Source organism: Pelobates fuscus, chromosome 4 (genome assembly GCF_036172605.1).
Source record: "Pelobates fuscus isolate aPelFus1 chromosome 4, aPelFus1.pri, whole genome shotgun sequence".
Taxonomy (NCBI): Eukaryota; Metazoa; Chordata; class Amphibia; order Anura; family Pelobatidae; genus Pelobates; species Pelobates fuscus.
The window spans coordinates 106,865,393-106,884,232 of record NC_086320.1 but is presented as its reverse complement, the minus strand read 5'-3'; the positions used below and the strand labels follow the sequence as shown (position 1 = coordinate 106,884,232).

The 18,840-nt window shown below is 36.1% G+C and overlaps 1 protein-coding gene across 1 annotated transcript in view; it reads right to left on the bottom strand.

Moving 5' to 3' along the window:
* Window positions 1-739: 739 nt before the first annotated feature.
* CDH2 (cadherin 2) overlaps window positions 740-18,840 on the bottom strand; it is a 191,133-nt gene continuing 173,032 nt past the window's right edge. Inside the window, exons 13-16 of the mRNA XM_063451450.1 lie at window positions 15,866-16,099; window positions 12,538-12,677; window positions 6,896-7,060; window positions 740-2,155 (exon numbers count right to left, since the gene is read on the bottom strand). Coding sequence (XP_063307520.1) covers window positions 1,949-2,155; window positions 6,896-7,060; window positions 12,538-12,677; window positions 15,866-16,099 — 746 coding nt within the window. The 3' untranslated portion in view covers window positions 740-1,948. The remainder of the gene's footprint in view (window positions 2,156-6,895; window positions 7,061-12,537; window positions 12,678-15,865; window positions 16,100-18,840) is intronic.

Genomic DNA, 18,840 nt, shown 5'->3' with positions numbered 1-18,840 from the left:
GTCAGCTAGTTTAAAATGCTAAAAAAACATTAATGCACTATACAAAGAAATTATGTTTTGACAATTAAGCCCGACAAGTCAGGGTCTGCTTTTCCAATAAGAGGAATTTATTTCCTTGCCTGAACTCCTTGACGCCAAAAGGGCAAACGTAAAGATCCATTAGAGGAATCCCTCAGGTATACTCTGCCACTTAATGACTAGAAAAGCAATCATTAGAAAAACCAAGAGGTTGTCTTCAAGAACGACAGGCAAATGGAAGTTCCGATGCTGTTTTATGTATCTTATTTTCATTCAAATTGACTCAAAGAAAAAAACCACCCTTTAATTATTCTAAATTACTGCATGCTGGCTTAGTTATACTTGTATCCAATTATAAAGTATGTTGATTGGGGCATTCTATTCCAAATTAAACACGTTGTGTTTATAGTTATCAAGTGTTCTTTCAAGCCCAGGGCATGAAAGAGTGAGCACTGCATCCTTCCATCATCGTACTTGTAGGGTTGGATTCCCAGGGAACATCAAGACCACTCAAATGTAGAATATTCTTTTCTGCTCCAATATTCAAAAGGGAAATCAGATTTCTTTTTGGTAGAGTACAGAAAGAGTAACTTGCAGTTATTGAAAGCGCGAGCTATACACGTTCTCATTTTTTTATCATTGAGTTTTCAGCATCTTGGGATTCTTTACAGCATTCAAAATTGATGAAGTGGAAAAGAAAAAATTCAAACCAGTCACCAGATCCAAAATTAGCATTTTATTCAGAATGTTGGGGTCAGAGGTGCATCATTTATATTCTGGTACACAATACAGAGGCAAAGCTTTTGTCAAAGTCTTTCCAGTGTAAAAGCTTCCCACCCCCTTAAACATGTATTAGTAGTGCCACCAGTTCAGGTTACCCCTATCTTTTTTTCTTTTTTAATTTATTTGGTACAAATTATGTAAAACATTTGTGCTAAGAACTTTTTCTTACCCTCCCAAAAAAATATTTTAAAAAAAAATTGTGTATTGAATCTACAGTTTGATTGATTGAACAAAATTGTGTTTTAACCTGTTTTGTAAATACTTTATCCATAAAGAAAAGATATAAACATGCAAAACCTGGATTCATAGTCCAAATAATACATACACATGTTCCGAAGCTTTTAATCGTCTTTATAGACTATGCTGATAAAACATTATGTACACATACCGTTTTTACAGTGACGTGAAAAAAAAATTGCAAATGAAAAAAGAAAAGTATACATTGATTAAGACCAAAATGTGCCTAATATCTCTATCTTGTGAGAAAAAAATCAATTATGCTACAAAAGAAAACTCAATAATGTTATAAACCGCTGATATGACAACTCCCTTTGTCTGCAATCAACTGCAAAAATCTGAAAATTTTAATGAAAATCCTTAACATCTAAAACTAGAAATAATGCACTGTACATGTCACCCACATGGTATCTTTGCAGCTAACAAACTTACTCTAATGAAATGTGTTTGTTTTTTCTAGTCCAGATTTTAACAAAAGCAATGCAATGTAAAAAAAAAAAAAAAGGCGTGACAAAGGATATCTTGATTACTTAGGTCACCCCACCCACAACATACCTTGTCTTTTCACCTTTTCAGAAATCAGTACCATTAAAGCGTTGAACATAAAACTAAATCCGATCTGAAAAAGGTACAAAAAGGCACATAAAATCCCAGTGCTTCTGTACTGTAAAATTCAAGTGTAACTGAGCTCAACCAATTTTTTTTTTCCAAACGGTATTGGAGTACTGATATTCCCACTGAGCCCAAATTGGTTTGCAGCCTATGCCAAAGCCTTCAAACAAGCACTTGTGCTAGTAGACTACAAGGTTAAAGCCAAGCTTCTTTACGCTTTTTGGGAATATCAGGTCAAATGTTTTTTTGTTGTTGTTTTTTTTTTTCTTGTCCACAAAACAAAAGTTCAATCCAAATTTCAGTCGTCTCCTCCACCATACATATCGGCAAGTTTCTTGAAGCGAGGGCCCCAGTCATTTAGGTAATCATAATCTTGCTCTCCACCGCTACTTGACGAGTTCAAGGAGCTTAGAGATCCAGCAGTAGAGCCACTACCTTCATAGTCAAAGACTAAAAGGGAGTCATAGGGTGGGGCGGTGGGGTCATTGTCTGCAGCTTTCAAACCCTAAAAGATGGAAAAATGTATTAGAATGGCAAATTAGTGGTTAATTATTATGATAAAAAGTACAGTAATATAAAGTAAAGAATAAATGCAATAGAGGCTTCTTTCACTTTTGTTAAATGTTTCAACATAAATCAAAAAGTGACATACTTATGGTTTGCACTTATTTTATATAGTTAAGACCTATTTTGTTAATATAATCTTTCTTAAAAGATATGCTTCCATAAAACGCAGCAGTGGCACATAATATTAAGTAAATACTAATTTGAAAAGCACTGATTGCATCCACAGTACACTTTAGCCTCCATCTAAAGAAATTTTCTGTAGTACAACATACACCTAATCTTGGCTTAAAATGTGAAGTTCTATACTACTATGCCTTCAATGTTACTTGTCGTTACAAGCCTGGAGAGTCCATGCCATTCTTACCAGGTTGAACTTATACTCACTGGGGCTTAATATTCACTTTCTTTTTTTTTTTTTTTTAAATGTGTAAGTAAGTAGCTCCCCATATATTTTTTTAAAGGAAGCTATTAATGGATGCGACTGTCTCATGGTGAATTGCTCTCAAAGCAATTGTTAGGTTTATTCTCCATATCCTAAAAAACCCTTGCTGTTGAAAGGTCTTCACTGGTTCATGCCATTTAAGATTCCATTAAACGTACTTCCAGGGCTTTGCATATTTCACTACAGAAATAGTGTATGCTTGTGACCTGCTCCATACAAGGGACGTTTAGAAGATAATATAAGCTTTCATATTTATTTGTTAATTAGATTTATGTTGCATTCATAATAGAGGGCAAAGCCAGCCTATTGTGTCCTTTTGCATGTCTATTTATTAAGTACAATTTCCAGATCACTATTTCAGTCTATTTATTAAGTAAAATTTCCAGATCACTATTTCAAAGAAGGTTGTTTAAAGAAGCAAAAAAAGCAAAAACAAACTACAGTAGCGGTAAAAATCGTAGGTGAAACAAGATGAAAGGTGTGATCCGATTTCTGAAATGAACAATTTACTCTCACAAGATATCTAAAAGGAAAGTTCCATCTAAAAGCTGCACTTAAAGTAGCTGTTGTGACAGGGCAACTGCAGGAGAGAAACACAAAGCCTCATTTTGCGCTTCTGAGTTGACCATAATTCAGATCATGCACTACGTCGCCCTCTTGACAGCAGCTGTCACATCAGACATCATTGGGGTTACTATAAATTGACCAAAAAAAAGGGATAGAAAATAATTCTTCTGCCCAGTTTTTCTACTTAAATAACATCTAAAATATATTCCTATCCACTGCATTGTGTTACTAAGTCAAAAAAGTTACAAACTTAAAAATGACAAATAAGAGTACTGTTTTATTTATTATAAAACCCATCATCTTCTCAGTATGTCATAACACACATGCAGCAACTCAACTGACAGTTTCCCCTTCCTGAAATGGATACATTACTGGCAATTGCCGTGAATGTGCCAACCAAATGTGGTGACTTCCCTAAAGAATGGTTTGCATAGGGAGTTATTAGACTAATGCTTTTAAATGGAAGCTCCAAATTAGCTTGAACTATGATTTAAGCAGAGCGAACAAGTAAACCTTCCTAACTGTTAACCAGAGCTGCTTGCTGGGACAGTGCTGCACAGTGCAGCACTGTCATTCAGTGTCTCTACCCTCTGCATGGAGACACTGAGCTTTCCTTGTAGAGATGCATTGATTCAATGCATCTCTATGAGTAGATGCTGATTGACCAGGGTGGCGTTTGGCTCTACTCCCAGCCTGCCTCTATGGCTGAGATCATCAGAACTGACAATCTCAGTCAATCCGCTGAGATCACTACTTCTGATTATGCCAGCACCAGCAGACTGAAATAAAGGTAAGATTTTACTATATTTAGGGTATATAAGAGGGGTGTAGGGGGAGGTGGGGGGCAGGGTGGCTTGATAGTGTTTTTAACACTATAGGGTCAGGAATACATGTTTGTTAACTAAATATATATGGACTTTCTATCAAAGTAATGTATGATCCTAACAGATTTTCTTTGTATAAGACAAATTCCTCAAAGTTTGAGTCACCAATTGGTTTACAGGAATTATATTTATACATAAAAGCTGTATTAAATAAAATTTGCAATATTGTTATACTAAAATAAATATTTTACAATCTGTACTCTCTGAATGCCTGTGGACTGCACACTACTAACTAGGGAAGTTTGAATGTGATGATGAAATGTTTCATAATCCTTGAACAAACCACAGAAATGTATGCCACATTAGTCAAAAACAAAGTATTGATGAGTTATATGCTGGTGTACTTCATACGAATGCTCAAAACAGTTGCCCATCATTGCTGCTAATTCCATGTCACAAAAATGTATGTTGTGGTGCCACAAATAGCATTTATCAAAGGTTCTGACACACACACACACAAAAAAAAAATATTTGGGGTCTGTCTTAACGTTCAGTTTTAATTTTATAAAATCTGCAAATACTACAAAAAATATATTTTTTTCAATCTGAGTGTAATTAGAAAGCTTTATGTAGTTTGCACCTTGCTGATAAAGACTAACTAAATAAGAGCCTGCAACAAAATGAAAGTCGACATTTTTGTCCTCCTCTATTAAATTCTGTGGGAGAAATACCTAGCTTGCTTGAATAACTTAAGGACTAACACACAAGCTGTTAAAATGCTTCACAAGACAAGTGTATAAAGCACTTACATAATTGATTTAATTTGGCCGCTCTATACACTAATCCTATTTGAAACAACTCTTGGTAATTATAAAGGTATTGAATTTCAACCATTCTTATCAACTGAAAAGGGTGATACGTGAGGGAAATTAAAATTAACTATTATTAAATTTGGCTTATAAATTAATTTAAACTACAATACAAATCTGGCCTACTATTTGTAAACCAAATAAATTAACTGGGAGAATACTTCTGCCAAACCTTTTAAAATGTAAAGTTAAAGGCACTACTTTTAGCCAAGTGTATTTAATGTGCATGCATTCAGATCACGGGGCTTATGTTAAGGCAGGGTTTAAGGAGTAAACAAAAAATGAAAGACAAAAAAAAAAAAACAGTGAAAATTTAACAGTGCCCAATATAAATGTATTTCTCTTTTTTCGATAGATTTAAACATGCCACTCCTTTGGTAAATGTAACTTTATTTCTAGACACAAAAGGCAATATTATTGCACACTGCACTGTATATCATAGGGACTACAATACATGTGCACAGGTCCTAGTTCTTATGCCCTGATGGTCTGAACATATATAAACATTTTCCACTCAATTTGCTGATGCAATTTCAGAGTTTTTTTTTTCCCAGACAATATAAACACCATATACCACTAGACTCTGCAAGCCACTTAGCTATTTTAGCATCCATTGGAATATGGACTTTAATTGCTGCAATTTCAAATGGAAGCCATTACCTATTTGGTGTGAGCATGGAGTCATTCCATAGCATCTGTGCAAAGATAAACGTATTTGTTGACTGGTTTACGTTCACTCCTTTACACCAATAATCAAGTATTTAACCTAACAATATATATTGGGATGAAAGTATGTTCCCCCCTGCTAAGAAAATCTCTCAATTGGGCCTTATGTTTTGAATCCATTTGGACCACAAACAGGACACTCACAAAAACCAATGAAATTCTGCCTTAAGAAATGTTATCTACATCCAGAAGCCAGTCAACAAACACAGTAGTCAAAGAGACAGATTAAAACATTCCTTTCACTGCTGACTTTGCATATCAGATATGTGGACCCTGCTTATGATGTGGCTGGTTATCCTCGCTAAAGAGATCACAAAATGAGAGTAGACATAGTTATGCAATGGTTGCAAATCCATTGATGCCTTAACCTTTTCCATAAAATGTGCTATGCTGCATGTTTAATACTGCTCATTATTTTTTAGCACAAAACTTACTGCTTAGTTACATAGTTACATAGCTGAAAAGAGACTTGCGTCTATCAAGTTCAGCCTTCGTCCTATTTGTTTTTTGCTGTTGATTCAAAAGAAGGCAAAAACCCCCAGCTTGAAGCATTTCCAATTTTGCAACAAACTAGGAAAAAAATTCCTTCTTGACCCCAGAATGTCAGTCAGATTTATCCTTGGATCAAGAAACGATTACCCTACATTGAAAAATGATATCCTTGAATATTCTGTTTTTTTGCAAGTATGCATCTAGTTGCTGTTTGAACATCTGTATGAATTCTGATAAACCACTTCTTCAGGGAGATAATTACACTTCCTTATTGTTCTTACAGTAATAAAAAACTTTTCTTTGCCTTAGATGAAATCTTCTTTCTTCCAGTCTCAACGCATGACCTCGTGTCCTATGTAAAGTCCGGTTCGTGAATAGATTTCCACAATAGTAATTGTATTGCTTCTGCCTTAAGCTTTTGTTGCCTTGATGTGTTGTAATTGTGGTCACAATATATATATATCCATTTAATCTATTTGCTTATATGCTTTATGACACCTCACATTCATTTGACAAATATCTGCAGAAGATATTTGCATGAATAGGGACTGGTCTTTTAGTGATACTATAACTTGATATATTTACCGTGGGGACAGCAAAACATTTTTGGGAGTATATGTCATTTACATCCAATGGATCAGTGTGCTTATCTAATAAACTGTGCATATATAATATATTCATGGCCTTTTTTGTTGTGTAGTAATTCAAAAACTTTGCTTAAAAAAGTAATAAATGACACAACAGAATAATTTTTTTACCTCGTTTATAAAGTCTCCAATATCTCCAGGATGAGGGGCAGCAGATCGGACTGGGTATTGGGGTTCTGCGTGTATTGGTCTTTCATCCATACGTCTGATTCCAACTGGTTTGATTGTATCTGGTTCCATCGTGTCAGGTTGTTGCAATTGGCTTAAATCATAGTCCTGAAGAATAAAGCAATGAAAAATGTTACAACTCTAAAATATAGTAGCAAGAATAGACAATCAAAGATTCCATTAAAGGGACACTATAGTCACCAGAACAACTACAGCTTAATGTAGTTGTTCTGGTGAGTTTAATAGCTCCCTTCAGGTATTTTCATGCAACCACTGCCTTTTCAGAGAAAATGCAGTGTTTACATTGCCCTTAGGGACATCTCCAAGGGTGCCACTGCTCAGATGGCCACTGGAGGGGATTCCTGGCTCAGGGCTGCACAGGAAGCAGCCCTGCCATTCAGCGTCCCCATGCTCTGCATGGAGACGCTGAATTTTCCTCATACAGATGCATTGATTCAATGCATCTCTATAAGGAGGTCCTGATTGGGCAAAACAGCATATGGCCTCACCCTCGTGCCGATTCCCTATGGGAAAGCATTGGATTGGCTAGAAATCTGCAATTTTTATGATGCCAGCGCCACACGAGTTTTACATTTTTATACGGGGGGCAAGCCACCTAAATGGAATACATGTTTGTGTTCCCGACCCTATAGTGATCCTTTAATTAAGTTCTGCTTCATGTGTACAGCCAAAAACAGTGTTTCTTAAGTGAATATGTTTAATTGTTATGTATTGGGGTTTTGTGGATGTTATATATCATACACAACTATATATTAACATTTTACAAAGATGATGTTTAAGATCTTAGTAAAGAGAACATTAATATTAACATTTTATGTGCTTATAAAGTGTTAGTTTAGGTGTTGAAACACCTCAGCAACTCATGATGCAATCAACACCTTTTCTTTTTCAACATTTAACTAACTTAGGAAGTGTGAAATAGGAAGTTGTACATTGCAGTTTAGAAAAAAAAATCCAGTTAAAAATGCCACATTTGTAAGTAAAATCTTACTAAGGTTATAACAAATTACATAGCAAGGCAAAATGTTATCTAGATAAATTACATTGACATGCTTCCATTCTTAAAGCATTGCTGGTTTTTAGATACAACAAAACTTATATTACAGGGTTAAATATGCCTCTAGTGACTGTCTACCTGACAGCCTCTGCGAGAACCGAGTTCTCACAGTTATCCTCCAACTGACTGGAGAAGCACAGTTCTGACTCTTTTCATTCCAAGTGAGCAGCATTGACCTGGATGAGCAGAAAAAAAAACAGCTACAGGAACTGGATCTCTGTGTTATAAAAAGTTTAGTCCCATTTTTTTATTTTGATTGGGGTGTGAGGGTGTTCCAGAAACTAAATGCAGAGGAGAACATAATAGGTCAGATGAGGATGCAGAAAATGGGCGAAATGCATCACAGTAGACGTCACTAGGAGGCAGACCAGAGAGCACCACGTGACCAGAAAGTGGCAGAACCTGGAAAAGACTACGTATGGTTGATGATTTGTGGCTATACTTTTTGGAAATTGTGGGCACCCTATTGGGACACTCACCACTTATTAATGCACAAGACTAACATACGGTGTGGCTTGAGACCCTGCAGGTTGTGGGACATATCACCTCTCAAATTAAGTAATTCATACACAGAGCCGTGGTTAATAGGGTTCTGGTACATGTGAGTAAAACACCAGATATATGGGTTTTTCATTATATCTATCTGTATTAGTATTAGATGGTATGCGCTATATATGTTGTATATATATTCAAAGATATTATTTTAAGAATACTATCTGTAAATCTGTATTTATATATTTATTTCTTTTTTTTTTATCCCCCCCCCCCCCCCCCCCCCCCACACACACACACACTTTTAATTGTCTTCTGTAGCAGAATACTAATTAAAACTAACACACATAAATACTGGGACTATATGAACAACAAAACAAACACATTTTAAAAACCTTAATGTGTTTGCTATATTCTATTGATTCAATATTGTAGTGAAATTAATATTTAGTGTAGCCAATTCCCACCAATATTTTTAAATAAGCAGATTCCCTGCTGCCTGAAGCTGTTCTCTAATAGCCCGTGAAAAAATATCAAAACAGCACCCTATATGTAAAGTATCCAAACGGGGGTGGTCAGTACGAGGGTGGGTTACCAACCACTCTCGGCATGAACCCCAATACCAATGTATAAGAAAAAGAAAAGGGAAAATCACTCTTGAGAAATCCCTCTTAGGTATAAGAAAATAATTGGTTGATATAATTAACTTACAACATAAAAAAATAAGGGTTTTTATGTTGTAACTTAATTATATCAACCAATTATTTTCTTATACCTAAGATGGATTTCTCAAGAGAGATTTTCCCTATTCTCTGTTCTCACTAATATGTTCATATTGGGCCTCTCTATTGTACTAAAGCCATAATTTAAATATTATGGATAAACAAAACACTAAATGTTTAACTACTGTGTGATCAGTTGTTTTGATAGCTTTTATGGATGTATGAATAAAAAGAGCAATAGTCAAATACAGACTCTCTGTGAATGATGCAAAACTACAAACCAAGAACATCTTCTGCTGTTTTGATCATGTTTGTAGAGGTCATTAAGGGGAATATTTGCTAAATCCATATATCCATAAATAAATCCATACATACAGAATCACCATGATCTTTATTTGTTTTAAAATGTTAAACTAAATCTAATGATTGGATTTCTTCGCTTAATTCTTTATTTAAAGAAATTTGAAGAAAATAATGAATGAGAAATTTTGTACTTTGAAGTGGCCAAAAGGTTACCGGTGTATATACTATGAATAAATTAAATTTATACTTAACACAATTGGAGTACTTAGAGACCAGTGACTGGTTTACATCCATAATATGAGGCTGACATTTTTATTTTTTTCATCTTAAGAAATAAGAATAATGTTCTGATGAAGAAAATAACATACATCATTCATCCTATAATATTTTTGAACAGTAAATGTATTGCTAAGTCAAGATGTGAGATATTGTATTTTTATTTTTTACATACATTCTGGAAGATAAGTGTTAAAAAAACGTGTTTCAGTGTGATTTATTAATACATCAATGTAGTAACCAGTAATAGTGACCGCATAGTAACCTGCCTCAACATCTTTTCATAAGAGCTGTATTTAGCATCAGTAATTAAGACTGGTAGAAGACAGAAATAGATATAAATAGCACGTACAAAAGCTTTGCTTGGGGCAGAACCGAGCGGACGCAGGTTGCAGTTGCTCCTGCAAGCTATTGCAAATTCTATTGAACCTACCCGAACCAAAGCTGATACCAGGCCCAAGCAGGTTGCCATATGACAGGGGACCTTGTGACCTTTCTGCAGATACCATGTAAGTGGATGGCCCGTTCTACTCCGCTCAATAACCTCTCGAGGCCAAGAAGAATGGGTGATACAGGGGAGACGGACGCTCTCCCGCCGCCACGATTCTCGATTGAACCTGTATGGAGTCCCCGTTCCCCCTCTATGGACCAGTGGGGGTTATCATGGTCCCCACCAACCTGGCTCACACGTTACCAACGGCACCTGAGGCCCGCCATAGCCCGCACTTAGACCATGCGGGGCCTAGCAAAATGACGGCTGCAGACCACATCACCGGACCTGCACCCTCTCAGCCCCTCCACAGGCGCCTGGATGACCTGCTCTGCCGCTTTTGGGTGAAGCTGGAGCAGCGTACTGCTCAACAGCTCCCTACTCATGACAGGGTGGTGGAGCCGGCAGAAGTCATGGGGCGGAACAAGCTAATCCCTGGCAAAGATGCCCTTCACCACAGAGCTAAGCGCCCATCTAGGCCGGAGGTCACCAGGAGATCCCCTCCAGGACATCGAACACAGGAAGGCCACCCGCCGCAGGACCTTCCACAGCGCCCACAATGGGAGAGAACTGGCCTCGCAGAGTATCCGAGTCTGTGGCCAAAGGCTGTCGACCCCACACAAGGCCTGGAGCTGGGGAGAAGCCCCCTGCCATACACGCCCCTTCTACACCCCCCAAAACCCACAGATGCCCGCTCCTACTATGCCCAGAAGAGGAATCGGCTGATCCAGGGACCCAAGGAACTTGGTTTGCAGGGATGGCATACAGACTGACCCACTAAAGCTAACTTGAACTCTACCATTATTATTTCATTGCACTCATGTGGACCCTTTCTTTCTCAGCCTCAATGACACACACTGCCCGCAGATTGCCCTGTAGGGGAACTAGCACCACAACCATAACCCCGCAAGTTAATCTATTTAGGCCGAACATGGCAGCATTAGGGAACAACTATACCAGCACATGCACACCTTATATAGCGTGCCGATCCCAGTGCCACCCACGCAGCATATAAGCGGGACTATGGGGCCTCAAGGTTGGCACCACAGGCTGCAGGTGCCCACAGTCACTACCTTAAGGGCCACACTTGGCCATCTCCCTTCATTTTAATTCCATTTCATGTATTTCAGTTGGGTTTAAGTCATGTTTTCATATGCATATATAATTACACAGGAACCACGGAGGGGCCACACGTGAGCCACATTGGTGGATATTAGCATGTAACCCATATGGGTCTGCCTTTACACCCATTCGATATTGCCAACCATGTATGACCTTATATTATACTCTGCTTGCCTTTATTTGCTTGTTGGCTCTGTATTTGTTTGTTGGCCTCTTATTGCCCCAGGAAGCATATTTTTTAATCTTACTTATGAGGCTGGCAGCACACCATTAGTGTCCTTCAATAGCATGTCTTATATTTTTGATAAAGTCCAGTTTATGCAACTTTGGCAGAGATGTCTAGCTAGTTAGGCAATATTTGAATACCTTTAATTACTCTTACAGACTTATGAATCACTATATGTTTACTATATCAAGCTTGATGATCCCAACGTGACCCACCACAATAGACGTACATAGTTAGCCTGTATTTAGCTTGTCTTACAAAGTTTATAAAATTGTGCTTTTCTCTGACTGCCATGCAAATGTTAACTTATACTTATTCTCCAATTGCCTGTATATGCTGTCGTGGCATTGTAAGCATGCTTCTGTTATCTAATGCACAGCAAAAATAAAGAATAAAAAAAAGCTTTGCTTGGAAACTGTGTTATCAATGACACCCAATGGTTTGCAAACCATTTTACAACTTTAGCAATCTCCAGGAGAACTAGAAGCTCCTGCACTTCTATTAGTGCAGGTCCAGTTCATTGGCTGAGAGCATCCACTGAACTATCTAAGCCAAGAAGCTAAAAGAGCAGAGCAGAGAGCTTCCAGATATCAAGGGGGAGGTACCTGGTGCCAGACAGACCCAGGGTAAGCTGTCAAACCATTTGCAAAGGTTTGCCCACTAGAGGTTATGGTATTTGAAATGTTTCTAGAGCGGAGAACACATTTCTGCATAGTTTTAATAAACAACACAAACATATAGTCTTACTGTGATGTATACATTATAAATCACAAAAAAAAATCATAATTTCTCTTTACTATTAGTACTTATATGGAATATGAATATTAGTGCCTGTCAGGCAAAAGGAACACTATGATTACACATTATTACTATTACCTGGTCTTCTTCTCCTCCGCCTTCTTCATCGTACTTCAAAATGTTATCCCTGACATCATCCTCTGGGTCAATAAGAAGCTGTTTGCCTTGACGTTCTTTGTCACGACGCTTCATCCATACCACGAACATCAAAACCAATGCTGTTGGATACAAATAAGATAATAAGAATAAGAAGGACACACGACAGCAAAAGAGGTGCCTAAACTTTTATATTTACAGCTTGCAACCTGTAACTAAGGCACCAACAGAATCATTAATGCTGTACAAAGAAAGACTAATGATAATGTGATGTTTGGCTCGGACCCATAATGGAATTTTCACCCAATTATATCCAAATCTGGCTTTAAACATATCTGACTTTGCTTGTAGGCAAATTAAGTAAGGCAATTATTTTAACTAAAGCTTTTAAATATTAATACACTTTAACTTGAACAAGTAAATCAATTTTCTTTTCACATACGGTTCAAATACTCTAAAACATTTCAGCATTAGGGACCTTTTTAAAAATTAAATTTGAACATTTGTAGAGTTGGAACTTCAACTCACTGTTATGAATGTAAATGTATAAAACATGTTTTTTAATGTCAAATGTTTAACCCCGTAAGGACAAGGGACGAGGCAAAGCGTTTTATATCTTAATATTGATTGGTGCTTGAGAGGTTAAAATAACAGTTTTTTTTAGAACCTAGGAGACTGGCATTAGAGGAAGAACTTGCAAAGCCACTATTCACCTCTTTATCTCAGCTATAAAAACGCTACCACAATGTAAAACGCATCAAGAAATTATTTCCAAGGAGGATTTTGACTGTGATGTCACCTATTGCACTAATGTAATAGAACCATAAATGTACTCTGCTAAGAGCATATAACAACTACATAATCATAAAAAGTACTAAAATAAATGACAAAGTATTTTTTTGTAATTATTGAATGCACTGGCAAGCCAGTTTTTTTTTTTTTTTTAACTCATTCCCTGCAAAGTATTTTTGTTTAATGCACCATTAGTACATAAACATAGCATATTTATTTATATACTGCTATCCAATATACCTAAATAATGTAATTATGTAAATGTGCACAACTTTACTTTATAACATATTTGTTCATTCTGAAAATAAATATCAGCGCATTGTGGGCCTTCAAATATTTCAGACAAGGGCTTAAATATTAAAATAGAAGCAGAGAATACCATTAAAATAGAGCAAAGATAATAAATATAGAGGGATACAAATTTGAGAAGGAATCTGAAGGTATAATTTTAGGAACAAAGCTTCCTAAAATTATCATTGGAAACATTAATAGTACTATAATATAATAATGTAAAAAATAATAAAGGTGTGATGCACCCAAATTTTTTACTGTAAAGGGACTTGAAAGCAGCTATTGACAGACTGCAAGTAATCCATGCAGTATAGGCAGTTTGTTGGTTGAGAACTCTCCCTTGGTCCATGACTGCTAGAATGCAATGGAGATGAAGTTTGACCTACAAAGGTTGCTGTCAATGTAAGGAAGCCTTTAGTGACTATGACACAATATCCTTCCATAGAATTGTCTGTTAAAAAATAAAACTGATCCCATTTATAGATCCCCTGCAGAGAGACAGAGATCAACAGAATAGAGCCCTTGCAGAAAAGTCTTTCCTCTGAAATTTAAAAATCAGTGTTTGAGCAAAAGGGAAATTTAGAGGGGCTTGATGGGCTCAATGTAATTTTGTGTTGCTTTGCATTGAAAATGAAAGTGAGTCCATGTATAACATTGTTGGGACAGAGGGAATTAAGCATAACAAAAAATAGAAAATCACATTTGTATATACATATATGGAAAAAGTTGCAATGTACACTAATGGCAATCTGACACACAAATGGCATAAAAATCCAGTAGAAATAATTTATGAGTCAACATTTGTGCTTAATTTCTTTATCCTTATAAAAATCTGAATGTTCAACTATAATAGCTATTAATAAGTAAGTAGTTAATTATAAACCCTCGCCTTCCTTACAATCGTTCTGTAATCTCTTGATGAACACAAGGGTTCATTACAGCTAGGAGAAAATGAGTCTCTGCTGTGATAAAATGCATCCTATGTAAAGGGATTGACTATCAACACTGCTGAATTTAACAGTTATATAACTAAATACAGCATTAGGAACATTATCCCTATTACTTTTGAATGCCTAAGCCCTGCCTATAAATATGTTTTGTCCTGTTTTCCCTGGCCGAGATTAATTCTACTCTGCAATTTAGAGACATAAGGCGAGGGCATGGAGAGATTGATAGCAAATGCATTTTTGTGTTGTATTATGTACTTTGTTTTTTCTGTGCTTACCATTATTACCAAAACGCCTCACAAAAAAAATAAAAAAATAAAAGTCTTTTCACTAAACATTAAAATGTGGTTGACTTTAAATTGATAAAGTTTAATCCATACAAGCTGCATTACGAACAATTTTTCAAATCAACTGGTTTTCCGATGGCTTTTTTGGTCTAAATTTTTGTAGTTTGGTTTTCACTAGCTGCAATTCACTCTTTATTGCAGGGGTAGGCAACTTCGGCACTCCAGATCTTGTGGACTACATCTCCCAGTGCATCATGGTAGTTGTACTCCACAACAATTGGAGTGCAAAGATTGCCTACCCCTGCTTTATTGTGTAAGAATACAGCACGTGGGGATACTGCCTACATATACTGAATTCAGTTAAATCAAGCAGCCAAATAATCCATTAATGTATGTTATTGGGCTGGGATCATGTCCTCCTTTATCACCTTCCCTGATTGTTAGCATGCAACCATAAAGTTCTGACCTACAAATGTTCTTATAGAGAAGGATGAACATGTGCTCTTATTTACAGTCCTTCTGCACAAATGTAGCAGGACTAAATTGAGACATGCTAAAGGAAGGTAAAGGTAAATGCAAATTCTGGTTGAATTTCCCTTTAAGCCTTTAGTGACTATGACAAAATATCTTGCTATAGAATTTTCTGTTCGAAAGTAAAATATTGGCACTGTAGATGATTTTGAACTACAATTTAGACTGTAGCCTTGCAATACCAGGACCTACAATCCTTATATACCAGTACATATCATATGTTGTCTTACGGTTCATGTACTATTTTTCATATGTCAATCTTTCTGTTACTTTGTTCTACTGTAAAGGGCTTTGCAAAATGATTGATCTTCACAAAAAAAAAAAAAAAAAAGCCATTAAAAACATTACATTTCCCATAATACTCAACTAGCATGCAGTCTGGTTTGCAATTGCTATTCTATATTATAATAATTTCAATTATGTCATGTCCATTTTTATTTTCTGCAATATAATTATACTTACTGAGCAGAATTATGATACAAAGAAGGATAGCAATAATGGCTCCTGTTCCCAGACCAGTTCCAATTATAGGAGCAACATCACTGCAGTAGCCATTCATATCACAAGAACACACTTTAACCCTTAGGTAGGAGGTGTTGGACATAGCAGGATTCCCTGAATCTGTGATTTGTACGGGAATGGTATAGATTCCATTTTCCAGTGATCCAGTCTTCAAGCTTAGCTGTGCATGATCACCTAGAAAGGAAGGTCGGTTAATGATGCTTGTTTTAATAACACATAAAGTAAAAATAATGACAGAGATTGATGATACATTAATGTTTTTATTTCCAAATGTTAGAGATTTGGTGTAATTTCCTTTTCAAGAAAAAAGCGTATTTATTTTTCTATCTTGCATGTTAAATATTATGTAACCAAACCATTTTAACACAATTCATTTCCAGTAAACAAAGCCAACAATGTCCAGTAAACAATATTAAATATACTATTACAGAACAAATTAACTTGGCAAAACAATTAAGGAATACTGTACAAACTGAGAATATGAGGAAACTGTACTCCCTAGTAATTAGAGAGGTAAATTAAAAAAGAACAGGTACAAAAATCTTTCAAAATCTTAGACCTCAATTTAATATTAATGGATAAGCTTTCCAAATTATTTAATATTTATGGATAAAGGTTTTAAATGATTTACTAGTATAGTAATATTTTTTCCATGTTGGTATATTTTGGTATTTTGATATATTTATTTTATATATGATACATTTTCTATTTAACCATTTTTGTTGAAACATTTTGTTAAATGTATATTTATTAAGTTTTTAAATATTTATTTTTTTAGAAACAGGTGTTTCCTTTAGAATGTGACATCTTCATCTGGCTTTTAGTACCTTTGGGGGTTATTTATAAAACAACAAATATAGATAAAATTACATAAAGTGACACTATAGGCACCCAGACAACTTCAACTCATTAAGGTGGTCTGTGTGCAGTGTCCTTGTACCTTTAACACACAGAGAAGCTGACTGTCTCTCAGACAGCCACCAGAGGCACTTCCTGATCTTGCCCAGAGACTAACTACGTGAAACGACACTGGAGGGAGTCACGCTTTGCATGAGAAAGTCCAGCGTATTCATATGCCCTAGAGTCAATACTTTCCCATGGTGAAGGCCTAATGTACGCATGGAGCTTGTTGCGCATAATGTTCCCTTCATCACTGACTCTGAGCTGGAATCAAGTAAGTGGTAAAAACATTTTTTTTAACTCTTTGTGTGATAGAGGGAGGGGGGAGGAAGGGGAGCAGAGGGATAATATAGTGCTAGGAATACAATTTTGTATTCCTAATACTGTAATGTTCCTTTAAAGGGACACTCCAGGCACCCAGACCACTTCTGCCCATTGGAGTGGTCTGGGTGCCAACTCCCACTACTCTTAACCCTGCAAGTGTAATTATTGCAGTTTTTTATAAACTGCAATAATTACCTTGCAGGGTTAACTCCACCTCTAGTGGATGTCTACTAGACAGCCACTAGAGGTCACTTCCTGCTCTATAGCACAGGAAACCTGTGCTAGAGCGTCGCTGGATGTCCTCACGCTGTGTGAGGACCTCCAGCGTCGCTCAAATCCCCATAGGAAAGCATTGAAATTATTTTTCAATGCTTTCCTATGGGGAGCGCTAATGCGCAGGGGGGCATTGCCGCGCATGTGCATTAGGTCTCCTCGGCCGGTGGGCGGGATCAGTCTCAGTTTTCAGATCAGTCAGTTTTCACCCCTTCAGTACCTGGGGATTGGTGGGTGGGAGGGAGAGGGACCGGATCATTTACCAGGCACTGGAGATTCCCTTTAACACTCTAAATGGAATGTTCATATTGGTTGCTCTGATTTTCAACTCTTACACCTAAAGTGTTGTCTGTGCTGTGAGAATGGTTTAGTACATGGCTGCCCAGTAGGTAGATCCCCAGTTGTTGTAGAACTACAACCCCATGATGCTTTGCATGCCTTTAGAATGACAAAGCATTAAAGAAGCTATGGTTTTAAAACATCTGGGGATCTACATGAAACCTCATGTAACTTTATGAATACTATCCCGCATCTGATATTTGAGAAGGAAAGAGCATATATAGAATTAGATAAGCTTAACACAACAATGTAGCACTATCTAGATAATGTCTTCTAATTATGAAAAGAGCGAGAAAGATATTTAACTAAAATTGAAATAGTAATACATTAAATTGAATACTACAGGCTAATGGAAATATGTATTTTGTACATTTCAGAAATCAAACAAAGTGTGATTTTTATTTGTTTATTTTTTATGTTGTTTTTCTCCTCTTTTCCCTCTCTTCTTTTTATAATATTATTCAAAGATACACTATGATTAAATATGCTATACTACCAGTTGATATAAGAAGTATTCTCTTTGGAATAATTGGTACCATCTTTACATATAATAAGATATACAATACTGTTTATGTTGAAAGAACGTTAGAAAGGACAATAATTATGAATTTAAAATTGAAATTTATGGAGGTTATGTACTATTATATGTTTAATCCACGTGTCTAGTGTTTTATGTATATGAAATAATAATTAATGAAGAAGAAAAATATAATAAAAAAGAAGCTGTGATTTTAAAACATCTGGGAATCTAACCTTTTGGGCAGCCTAGGCTTAGAGAGTAACTATTTTTTTTTCATTTCTTTTTTACATAATGCATTAAAAATTGGGTTTTATTTTTTAATCGATAAGTATTAACCAAAAATATATAGAAAATAAGTAATGAAAAAATACAATTTATTATAAATTATGAAAACATTATTCACCTGGGTTTTTTGCCTTCTTTTGGATCAACAGCAAAAACATATGTGAGGAAGGCTGAACTTGATGGACGCAAGTCTCTTTTTAGCTATGTAACTATGTATATGTATCTATGTAATGATAACTAAACTGATGCTTAGCATTATAAAACAATGTTCACA